This window comes from Callorhinchus milii, unplaced genomic scaffold, assembly GCF_018977255.1.
Source record: "Callorhinchus milii isolate IMCB2004 unplaced genomic scaffold, IMCB_Cmil_1.0 Scaffold1, whole genome shotgun sequence".
NCBI classification, from domain to species: Eukaryota; Metazoa; Chordata; class Chondrichthyes; order Chimaeriformes; family Callorhinchidae; genus Callorhinchus; species Callorhinchus milii.
The window spans coordinates 15,370,063-15,382,870 of record NW_024704742.1 but is presented as its reverse complement, the minus strand read 5'-3'; the positions used below and the strand labels follow the sequence as shown (position 1 = coordinate 15,382,870).

The window sequence follows — 12,808 nt, the reverse complement described above, 5'->3', positions numbered from 1 at the left end:
ACGCTTAAGTATGATGATGTGTTTGCACATGTCTTAGACACCTTGCTAAACAAAATAAAATTCCCTGAGCTAATAAGTGTGGAGCACATACTGTACTGCCCTCATTTTGAAAGCCATATAGAGTACAACATTGGTTGCAATTTTCATCTGGTTATTGCACTAATCTTCTGGGATGAGTGTAGTTGTGGCCATCTGGAGTGTAACTTAAACTCTAACCGACACGTGCATCAAGCTGTGAAACATTCAATAAGCATTCAATAACAATTGATAATATTAATAATAATTCTTACATTTAATGTTTTGCCCACAAAACATACAGTCAATTCATGTTACATTATATTCTGTGAAGCATCTTGAAGATGTGATAAGGCACTATATCACATGTAAGGATTATTATTACTATTATTAATAAACCTCCTTACATGTCAGGAGGATATCTAAAATTGCTTCAAAGGATATACGATAAAGCACAGTGACTGTATTTTACAGGCAAATGTAGCAACCTATTTGCATACAGCTAATGTCCCACCAACAGCCATGAAATGATTAGAATACAGAGCCGGATTAACTTTTTGTGAGATTGGCACCACAACAACAACAACAACTTGCATTTATATAGCGTCCCTCACACCGGATGCCAATCACAGGAGTGCTAGGCAACTAATCACGGGGGCACTTGGCAGCCAATCATGGGAGCGCTCTATATAGTCAGTCGGCCACTGAATGGGCCTCTTCTGAGCGTGGGCCTCGGGTCATGGTGCCATGTTAATCCACCGCTTTCTCCAATCCCATGTCTGCCCTCCACTCTCCACTCTCCAGGCCCCAGCCTCCCCTTCCGTCACTCTCCAGCCCTCATTCTTACAACATTCCTCTCTACTCTATCCAGTCACCAGCGTCCCTTCTCTCCTCTCTTTCCTCTTCATTTCCTAGCCAGTCTCTTTCCCCCAGACAAGCCCCTCAGATGGGCATGCCAACAACAACAACAGCAGCAACTTGGATTTATATAGCGCCCTCCACTCCGGACGGCGTCTCAGAGTGCTTCACAGTAATGGATCCCGGGGCCGAGCCAGGAGGAGGGGGAAGAAGGTGACCAAAGGCGTGGTCGAAAAGAAAGGTGCCCTGTAATGAGCCAAGAATTGTCGAAGTCCTGAGGCCACCAGCACCCATTGGCCAACTAAACATTGACCTGAGCTCAGTTGGAATGTTGGAGCGTGCCAGACAGATGGGATTTAGCAGTTTCAGGATTGCTGGTGTTGGCTGACACACATTGTGGGTCTGTCTGCTGGCCTCCTGCACTTGCTGCTTCCTGTCCCACACACCTCTGGTCTGTGCTGAGTTAGCTGATTTCAACTGGGTGGTGTTAAAATTGATTTTTGAGTCCCTAGGTTAGAGGGAGGAAAATCAGCCAAGGTTTTACATCAGTGTGTAAAGCATCCTATCCCAAGATACTAAACAATAGGAGGTCCACCAATACCATTAAAGGGATGATTTCCTTCCTGGACTTCCAATTCAAATAAGCTTCCTCCATTTTTATTTCATTTTTTTGGTAATAATAATAATGCAGCTTTTAATAATAATAATTCTTACATTTGAAATACTGCCTTTCATGTCAAAAGAACATCTCAAAATGCTTCACAGGATTCTCTGTAAAATGCATGTCTTTTTTAGGGTAAGAAGTAATCTTCATGTAATTGTATGAGATTAATGTAGGCTCCTCTATGTACAGGAATTTATACCATATTATAGTATATAGGGAGAAGATGGTCCAAACTACTGTGGATGTGAAAAGATGTTAGTCTGATTTGCTTTACCAACCAGTCCTGATTATAATACCAGTTGCATACTGGTGGTTATCTTGGTGAGAATTAGCACATCTCGGGGCGATTGTTTTATGCTGCAGTTATACTACACAAATGTGCAATAATAATATAATAATCCTTGCATCTGATACATTGCTTTTCAATGTAATTGAAACATTTGAAAGCGCTTCACAGAATTAATTGTAAAGTGCAGTAACTGTACAGTTTGTAGCCAAAGTGGCAGCAGATTTGCACACAGCAGTGACCCATAAACTATGAAGTGAATGATCAATTGGGGAATTGTTGGCAGGATACTTTACGAATAGTGTCATGAGATCTTTTTAACGCCTACCTGAACAAGCAGACTGGGCCTCAATTAAACATTTCATCTAAAAGATGGCACCTCTATAAAATAGTGCACCTCTGGCTGTGGTATAACTCAGTTTCAGAACTGAGTCAAACAAGTAGTGTGAGAGGTAATCTTGGAAGGATTTTGCTTTGCATGATAATAGCTGCAGTCTGACTTTAGTTTTTTCAACAACAACAAGATTACATTTGTATAGCGCCTTTCACGTCGGGAGGACATCCCAAGCTGCTGGACAGTGGAAAGCATTTCAGACCCAAGCTGGGGTCAAGTGGGGAGAAGAGAGGGGAGGTGGCCGATGGCATGGTCGAAGAGGAGGGTCTTGAGGCGGGACTTGAATGAGGCTAAGGAGGGGGCGAGTCGGAGTGAATGGGGAATGGAATTCCAGAGGTTGAGGGCAGAGTGGCTGAAGGCTCTCCCGCCAATGGTAGGGCGGGTGGGTCGGGGTAAAATGTAAAATGTAAGTTTAAAAACTCCAGGAAGTCCATTGCACAGCTTCAAGGATTTTAACATCAATAGACAATTGGTTTCATGACTAATAATATTAAAAGATGAATTGGCATTTAGTGAATTCTCAGAGTTTTACTGTACTTACATCGAGCCCATGAGGACAATAATGTAGAGTTGGCAGTGCAGCAAGAGTCTGATGGCTTTGTAACCCTTTACTGCATGCAATGCATTGTGTCAGTGCTTATTTTATAACTTAGGCAGTAGAAAAAATACAATTACATTGGTGTTTAATTTCCTCCTTTAAATGACCTAATTAATATAAATGCAAGTGAGAACAAAAGAATGGGAAGTATTTTAGATCATTTTGCACCGATTAAATCTATAGTGGAGTCCTGTAGCTCAGTGGTTAGAGCACTCGCTTTGCAAGCGAGAGACCTGAGTTCAATTCCAGGCAGAGGGCGAAACCCTGGGCAAGTTTCCTGACTCCACACAGAGCCTAATAATAATCCCTCCAAAAAAACAAAACAATAATAAATTGGTCATTTTCAATCTATGACTGTTTGTGGGACATTGCTGTGCGCAATTGGCTGCCGCGTTTGCCCACAAATATACAGTCAATTCACTTTACAGTGTGTTCTGTGAAGCGCTTTGGGACGTCCTCCCGACGTGAAAAGCGCTATATCAAATGCAAGGATTATTATTATTATATAGTAAAGCTTGAGAGAGTATTGCATGGATTATAAAAAGGAAATAAAATAGAAGCTAAAATAAATGGCAGCAAATAGTGAAAGTATCTGTTTATAAGGAACTGAGAAATTTGTAGAATAATAATGCTTCCATTTGGTATAATATTTTATTACATCATTGAGATATCCCAAAGCGCTACACAGGATGTAGTGTAAAGTGGATTGACTGTGTATTTTGTGGACAAATGTGGCAGCCAGTGGCACACAGCAGTACCCCACAAGTTTATTTGGGGGATTGTCCAAAATCCAAGCACCTTGCAGCTTTCCTGTCCACTTTTAAGATCAGTTTGAAAATCTATTTCTTTGATATCACCTGTGTCCACCTACCCCCTGCAACATCCAGCTCGGGCTCCCACTCCATCTTTATTTACATTTTCCCCCCAAAATACGAAAATGCAAGTTGTTGACATTATTCTGCCTCAAGCATGCAGATGATAATGTGGAGTTAATTCAGAGAGAAATGTGACTGCTTGCTTGAGCAGCTGAATGTTTAAATATCCATGAAACTATTTGAAAAGAAAGGAGCTTCTCCCTGAATCCTGGACAATATTCGTCCAGGTCAATTAATACCTCCCGGCTGCTTATAGAGCCTTGTATAAATGGCCTGCGGAGTTTACCCCTAAGTACAGTCAAATAGTTGGGAAGAACATTGTTTCAACAATTGCAAGGATTATTATACTTGTATGACTATATCATCACATTTGATACTGTGCAAACAATATTCATGGTAGATATTAGCATCTGAAACTTTCATGTGTCCTTTCCTCCCCATTCTTTATTTTAACTATAAGATGATAGATGAAAGGAGGGGCTTATCTGTTTTATCCCCATTCATTCCTTCCCAATGTGTCCCAGTCATTGCATCAACCTACCCTTGTGTTTGGGTAATTTCAGTGAACACTACAATTGCTCTGAGAGGAACACATTTAAGTATTTTGCTTTTTAACCTTTGTTTATCATTAAAAACATAGGAAGTGCTCCCTGATTATGCAGAGATTTTATGCAGTGGTTGTGCCTAATTGCCGCAAAGTGACACCTTCATCGGAAATCAGGTCAAGATGACATCTGAGGCAAATATCTTATGACTCTAGTTTTATTTTGAAAAACTTTAGAAGACTTGTTTAGAAATAATAGAAAGCAACAAATGCCGAGCCCTTTCATGTTGATTTTAAAGCTTAATCATTTTTTAATACATGGAAATTTCAACCGTGTAGTTCACCAAGTATTTTATAATTGTGGCAGAGTACTTTAAAGCTTTTGTTATAACTAGTGCTTTAACTGATGGTAATATATTTCATCTTATTAAGAAACAACACAGAAATGTGTTACCAATGTGTTAAAAGCAAACCAGATCACCCAGGCTTCAGTACTGATTGTTGGTCAGCTGGACACAAGCTTCCATTCTGAGTTATTGAATCTTTTAACAACAACTTGCACGTATCTAGTGCTTATATTGCAGCTTTCATGTCAGGAGGATATCCCAATGTCCCAGAAGGATGTTCCAAACGCTGTTTAAACACATTTATTCTTTTCGATCTTAGGTTTTCATTAATCCATTGTGCAATAAAGTTTGGATAGCTCATTGCAACCAGGAATCAAACACAATACAATACTCATGTAATTTACGAAGCATGTTGAGTGTTAATTTGCTTTTTAAAAAACTCTTTTGAACCTTGATCAGCTCCTTGTTTATTATTATTATTATTATTATTATTGTGAAAGACGCTCTCTAAATGCAAAATTGTATTGTAAATTATATTCATTATTTTCTGTACACACCAAAGCTATTTCGTTTTCATTAAAAAAAAACAATTTCGGTGAACCTACTCAGCACTTAATGTTTTAAGACCAAGAGGCAGGGAGGGTACAGTTGAGTTTTGCTGGGGGGCTGCATTCATTCGCGAATTGCGAAGATCGGATTCTCCTCACCCCCCCACCACCAACCGTGTGTCTGTGTGTGTTGCAATATTCCTTGAAACATTGCAAACTTTTGCTAAAAGCTCTGTGCTTTGGGGGAAAAAGAGGAGGTGGTGGGGGGTGGGGGGGGGGGGGGGGGAGAACTTTGAGCCTATCAAATGGTTGCTTTGCTCAGGGTATCCCGGCAGTAACATGGCAGCCAGGGCAGGAGAGGGAGGAAGTTTTGAAGTGTTAGCAGAGCTCCAGTCACTGCCATGAGCCCGGGCCGCTGGAGCTACAGCCGAGCCGGCGGGGACCCCGCACTGTCCTGCAGCAGCTCAGCCCTGAGATATGAAAATGCTCGGCATGTACGTGCCAGACAGGTTTTCCTTGAAATCGTCCAAGGTGCAAGAAGGGATCGGGCTGTACACTGCCAGACGAGTAAAAAAGGTTTGTTTGTTTGTTTGTTTTCCCCTTATAGATAGCAGATGCAATCATATTGTCCAAACAGAATCGTGCATTGACGTTGGCGGTCTCTGGTTTGCGGTCTGAACGGGATGAGCGCGTTGGGCGTTAGTAACATTTGTCTGTTGTCTGTGCTGTGCTGTGCTGGAACAGGGCTGCTGTTGAGTGCCACGTATAAAGTGCAATGTTTTCAATGGGTTCACTCCCAGCTCCCAGCCCCCAACTCTCTGCGAGCTGCAATTTGCTGGAAACGGTACAAAAAACTCTCATGACGCTGAGTTCAACAGTATTCTTAAAGTGGTACCATATTATTACAAGTTTTTCATTAAAAAAAATCAGTGTCTAAGCTGCCACTCCAATGCAGTGCCAGGGATCTGTTGCATTGTCGGAGGTGCCTTCCTTTGGATGAGACGTTAAACCAAGGTCCCATCTGTCTGTTCAGGTGAAAGTGGGGATTTCAGAGCCTTGGGGCGTCCTCCCGACCTGAAACATGCTATTCAAATATCGTTTGTTGATGTTGTTAAAGATCTCATGGCACTATTCTAAGAGAGAAGGGAGTTTCTCCTGGTATCATAGCCAACAATTCCCCCAAATAAATTTGGTATCTCACTCCATGGCTGTTTGTGGGTCAATGTTGTGCACAAACTCACTGCTGCGATTCACACCCAAAATATACAGTCGCTACACTTTACATATATCCTGTGAAGCGCTTTGAGACTGGATGACATGATAAGGCACTGTATCAAGTGTAAGGTTTATTATTATTATTTCTTGCATAAACAGCATGGGGATTTCCTAGGTATTGGGATGGGCAGGTATTCAGCTATTGTATCCTTCAAGGTTAAGTGTACCACAGATTTTTTGGGGAAAGAGGAATTTGAAATATTATATCATTACATGAGCTGAAATGAGAGGCTGTATTATTTAACTGGTGCAACAGTGTATTCAATGCCAACAAATAATCACACCAACTGCTAAACAACCTTTCTCAGTTGGTAGCACTCTCATCTCTGAGGCAGAAGGTTGTGAGTTCAAGCCCCACATCAGGAATTTGAGCTCATAGTCTGTCTGATGAGCTCAAGACAGTGGCAGTGCTGGGGAAGCCATCCTTTGGATCAGATGTTAAACTGAGGGCCAGTTTACTGTTCTGATGAAGGGTCGTGGACCCGAAACGTTGACTCACTTTCCTTTCTCCATAGATACTGCCTGACCTGCGGAGTTTTCCCAGCTCTCTCTGTTTTTGGGCCAGTTTTCCTGTTCAGTTGGAGGTTAACGAATCCAAGGCAGTATTTGACAAGAGAAGGCAGTCTCTCCCAATGTCCTAGCCAATGATCGTTCAGATAAATGATAATCCTTGCATTTTATATACAACAACAACTAGCATTTATATAGTACCCTTCTCCTTGTACACCAGTTCAGTTCCCAGCCCCCTAAAACAGCCGTCATCAGCCCCATCCTGAAAAAACCTTCCTTGGCCCCATCCCTCCTCTCCAGCTACCATCCCATCTCTAACCTCCCATTCCTCTCCAAGATCCTGGAACAAGTCATCGCATCCCAGCTCCACTCCTTTCTTTCTCGCCATTCCCTCTTTGAACCCCTCCAATTTGGCTTCTGTGCTGCCCACAGCACGGAAACAGCCCTGGTCAAAGTCACTAATGACATTCTGAACATCTGTGATCAGGGCTCCCTCTGCCTCCTTGTCCTCCTCGACCTCTCTACCGCCTTCGACACTGTCGACCACTCCATCCTCATACACCACCTCTCCTCTTCACTTAATCTTCACGGACCTGCCCTTGCCTGGTTTGATTCCTATCTCTCCCACTGTCTCCACTCTGTTGCCTCTAATGGTTTCTCCTCCAGCCCCCGCACTGTCACATCTGGCGTCCCCCAGGGCTCTGTCCTTGGCCCTCTCCTCTTTAATATCTTCATGCTCCCCCCTTGGTGACTGCATCCGTAGACATGGGGTCAACTTCTATATGTATGTGGATGACACCCAACTCTATTTTTCTACCTCCACCCTCAACTCCAGAACCACTGCTGTCCTGACAGACTGCTTGTCAGACATCAAGTCCTGGATGAGGGCAAATTTCCTACAGTTAAATGTGAACAAGATTGAGGCCCTCCCGATTGGCTCACACTAGCACCTCTGCAACTCAGGCTCTGGCCTCATCAGCCTCCATGGTTGCACACTTCAAATCACCAAGCCAGTCAGGAACCTTGGTGTCTTGTTCGACCCTCAACTGTCTTTTCTTCTCCACATCTAAGCCATGACCTGCTTTGCCTTCCCTCTCCTCCGTAACATCGCCCGACCTCCATCTCACCCCTCAGGCCGCTGAAACACTTGTTCTTGCCTTCATCACCTCCAGGCTCGACTGCAAACACCCTGCTTGTCAGCCTTCCCAACTCCTCCCTCTACAGGCTGCAGATAATCCAGAACTCTGCAGCCCGTGTTCTCTCCCGCACCAAACTCTGTGATCCCATCTCCCCCATTCTCGCCCGACTCCATTGGCTCCCTATCCTTCAGAGGATCCAGTTCAAGATCCTGTTCCTCCCATACAAAACCCTCCATGGCCTCGCCCCACCCTACCTCTGCGACCTCCTAACCCCTTACCAACCTGCCCGCTCCCTCCGCTTAGCCGGCTCCAGCCTGCTCCATTCACTCCGCCTCACCCCCTCCTTAGCCTCCTTCAAGTCCGCCTCAAAACCCTCCACTTCGACCATGCCATCGCATCGGCCAAAGCCCTTCCCTTCCCTTCTCCCCCCCCTTCATCCCAGCTCGGGTTTGAAATGTTGTACACTGTCCAGCGCCTTGGGACGTCCTCCCAACTTGAAAGGCGCTATACAAATGTAATCTTGTTGTTGTTGTTCATGCAGGGTAGTGTCCTGGAGCATTCCGATACTGCGCCTTATCTTATCATTGAGATATCTAAAATGCTTCACAGGATATAGTGCAAAGTAATTTGATTGTGTATTTTGTAAGTGAAATAGTGGCTGTTTTTGTGACATTGCTGCATGCACATTGGCTGCTGTGTTATCTACAACTACACAGCAAAACCCTATGAAGCACTTTGAGATGTTTCAATTAATAAATGTTTTACCTACAATCTCATCTGCACTGCAAAATGAACTCCTTGACCTGCGTGGAAATATCCTTGTCACATTTTCTAACAGTTAGAAGATAAGACAAACTTGCTGGACAGCATCTCAGAGCCCTTATAATCATGTTGCTCACCTTGCTAGATCAGTTAGGAGCAGATAGATGTAGGTTGCTTGACACTGAATCCCGTGGGTAATGATTTTGTTTCTGGGTCAGAAGGAATAGGAAGCTCATTGAGAAGCTTCAATGCTATCTCTATTGGCCTGTCTGGAGTTGGGCATTATCCTCTCCACTGAAACATTTGGGCTACGACCTTGCATTTCCATTATATAATTGGGAAAATTTCCTTTCCACTGGATCATTGACCCTTGTAGATGATAGTCTGCCACGTAAAATTCACCACCCTGTACTGTACAAATTTGATTCTGCTCACCTTCAAACCATGAGTGGTGAAGTTAAATACAAGTGGCATTTTGGATATGGCACTTCTGTCCTCACAAGTGACTGCAATAAAAGATATCAACTTATCCTGAGTTGACCGTTGCTAAATTCCTTCAGCCATCGAATCCTGCTCCTGCTCCAGGTAACTGAACGCTAGTTTGTTCATTCCAGGATATTCCACATGAAGTCAAAATTGTCAGTGGGGGAAAACTGCAAGGACATAAGATTGTCAAGTACATTGATGATAAAAAGACAATCAGGTTTGTCCCATCCACACATGGCATTGTATCTCTTGAGGACTGATTCCTTATCCCAAGGTGGTCCAACTGGTGGCCTAAGGGTGGTATTTATCTGGCCTGTGAACCATTCCCAACTTCATTGCCTGATCAGCAAATACAGGTGACTTGCAGCCCCTTAGCCAATCAGGAGATGGTCAGCAGGGGCTCTGACCAAAGAGGACAAAATACTGCTGATGTTTCTCAAATCCAGCATCCTACTCTCAGCAGCCAAAGTGGTGGATCCACTTTCATGTATGAAAGGTCCAAGAAAGTTGTTACTTAGCTATCAGTGATCCAATACGTTGTTTTCAGGAAAATAGATGAAATTGTGTACCAAATAATCTGAACTTGGCACAGTTCAGATTAGCAAGACAAGATTCATGGTGGCCTTCAGAGTACTTTTTTTCAGTTCACTCAGATTTAACTTGTGCAATTTGACAACACTTAAAAACTAAAATGGATGGTATGAACACAACACTGAAGAATTAAAAGGCTTTTTATGTACGAGGAAGACATTAGCTTTTGTCCTTGAGCTTTTGTCCATCTTACTTCCAATAATTTATTGCAGGTGCTGTATCCTCTGTCCGTGACATCATTGTTTGCCATTAAGGTTGGACCACCCTGTCTTATCCTATTAGCACTGATTGTGAGTGGTCTTGTCCACTTTCTTGGAGCTTTGTCAGTCAGGAGGGAAGGGGCTTTTGGACCTTTTCTTTACCTTTCCTTTATCTTACCAAGAAACATGAGGTTTCTAACCAACCAAGGACAAACAGCTGTTTTCTGTGAATGGGTAGAACCTCTTATTATTTGGCAAAGACTTACTCTTTGCATTTCAAATTGGTTCCCCTCCCACCCCCAGGACAAATCATCTGACTTGGGGGAAATTCATCCTGCTGTTAAAATAAGCACAGAAAATTAAAGGATTTATAGCCCCAAAGAAACCAGGGTTTGCTGTTCACAGATAATAATCATAATAATAATAATCCTTGCATTTGATGTAGCGCCTTATCACGTCTTCAAGACATCTCAAAGCGTTTCACAGAATATACTGTCAAGTGAATTTTTTGTGTATTTTGTGGGTCAAACACTGCAGATAATTTCGCACAGCAGTGTCCCATAAACAGTTGTGAGTTGACTGTGTTTCAAGATACTTTGGGTTTGGACTTCTCTATAAATTGTCTCCTTATCAGCAGAAAGTTGTCTTCAATTTTGAAGTTCGGCGGTTCCACCTTCATCTATGAGAGGCTCAAGAAAGTAGTTACGTAGCTATCAGTGATTCAATATGTCTTTTGCAGGAAAATAAATAAGAGGTTTGTGTACCAAATAATCTAAACTAGGCACAATTCAGATTAGCTTGACAAGATTTAATGTAATGCCTTCAGAGCACCTTTCATTCAGATTTATCTTGTGTAATTTGACAACACTTAAAAACTAAAATGGATGGTATGAACACAACACTGCAGAATTAAAAGGCTTTTTATGTATGAGAATGAGAAACACATTAGCTTTTGTCCTTCTGTTTCCATCTCACTGCCAGCAATTTATTACTGCAGGTGCTCTCTTTTCTGTCCATGGCATTATCGTTGGCTAGTAAAGAAATGCATTTCTAATTTGTCTTCTAAAGTGAACCAGCTCATCAAACTAGACAGTAATGGATTTAAGAATTGCTCAGGTTTACTGTTTCGGGAAGTACAGAAGATTTAAAATTTTCAAACATTTACCTTTCAATAGGAATGACTGATAGACTGTGGATGCTGGAAATCAATCAGTAAATCTTCAGATTGGTTCTTGAAAGGATGCCTGTTCTTTTCAACAGTGTTTGTGTCTCAGGTTGTGTCGTAAAAAACATCATGACTTCTATTTGTGAGATACTTGCGGCTGATTGACTGCAAGAGTTGTTGTGATTTATATTGCCCGTTAAAGATAATCAGAACAATATTATGTGTTGTAACCTGAGTATTTGTTTTGCAAATTGGGAGTTGAAGCAAACGCAGGTTAGTGCAGATCTGTTTTTCCTCCCTCTGGAGGCTCAATCTATCATTGTAATAAACTCTTGTTCTCTCTTTCTCGATAGGGAGAAAAGTTTGGGCCCTTTGCTGGGGAGAAGAGAATGCCCCTTGAACTGGATGAAACCATGGATCCCAGGCTGATGTGGGAGGTAATGGCTCCTATTACTGCACCAAATCACAGGTCACAAAGAGTCTCAGTCCGTTAATCCTTTTTGCATAAACATTTATTTATATTCCTCCCACTCCATTTGGAAGTGCTTTTTCTCTCAGTTTATTTTGCTCTGTATTCCCCACCCAGCCAAATATATTTATTTCTTTATTTTAATAATAATAATCCTTGCATTTGATATAATGCTTTTCACGTCGGGAGGACGTCCCAAAGCGCTTCACAGAACACACTGTAAAGTGAATTGACTGTATATTTGTGGGCGAACGCGCAGCCAATTGCGCACAGCAATGTCCACAAACAGTCGTAGATTGAAAATGACCAATTTATTATTGTTTTTGGTTTTGGAGGGATTATTATTAGGCGTGTGGAGTAAGGAAACTTGCCCAAGGTTTCGCCCTGCCTGGAATTGAACTCAGGTCTCTCGCTTACAAAGCGAGTGCTCTAACCACTGAGCTACAGGACTCCAATTTTATATTATATATTATACATTAATCCCACTTGTGAAAGATCAAACACATCTAGTTCAACAACAACAAGATTCCATTTATCGAACGCCTTTCACGTCGGGAGGACGTCCCAAGGCGCTGTACAGTTGGGTCAGGACCCGAGCAGGGGGGAAATGGTCAGGGTGAGGAGAGGGAAGGGAGGGAGTGAGGAGGGGGTAGAGAGTCGAGAGGGGAGCTAAAGGCACGGTCAAAGAGAAAGGTCTTGAGACCGGCCTTGAAAGAGGAAAGGGAGGAAGCGGCGAAGGCACTGGGGGATGGAGTTCCAGAGCCTCGGGGCTGAGAGGCTGAAGGCCCGGACACCGATAGTAGGGCAGTTGGGGTGGGGGATGTGGAGCAAACCGGAGCCAGAGGAACGGAGGGTACGGGCGGGTAGGTAGGGGGATAGTAGGTCGGATAGGTAGGAGGGAGCAAGGCCGTGAATGGCCTTGTAGGTGAGGGTGAGGATCTTGAATTCGAAGTTCAGAGTTTCTTGCGTGATGACTTGTAATCTCTTTGTCTCCATTTTCAACCATCCATGAAATTATTGTAAAATGGCAGTAACATCTAGGATTGAGTGCTTTTCTAATGGGATTGTGTGATAATTGATGA

At 42.8% G+C, this 12,808-nt stretch overlaps 1 protein-coding gene across 3 annotated transcripts in view; it reads left to right on the top strand.

Annotated features, from left to right (window-relative positions):
- Nucleotides 1-5,455: 5,455 nt before the first annotated feature.
- Nucleotides 5,456-12,808, top strand: part of prdm5 (PR domain containing 5) — a 152,950-nt gene continuing 145,597 nt past the window's right edge. For all 3 annotated transcript variants that reach the window (XM_042341060.1, XM_007891490.2, XM_007891489.2), the window contains exons 1-2: nucleotides 5,456-5,705; nucleotides 11,611-11,694. In XM_042341060.1, coding sequence (XP_042196994.1) covers nucleotides 5,607-5,705; nucleotides 11,611-11,694 — 183 coding nt within the window. In that variant the 5' untranslated portion in view covers nucleotides 5,456-5,606. The remainder of the gene's footprint in view (nucleotides 5,706-11,610; nucleotides 11,695-12,808) is intronic.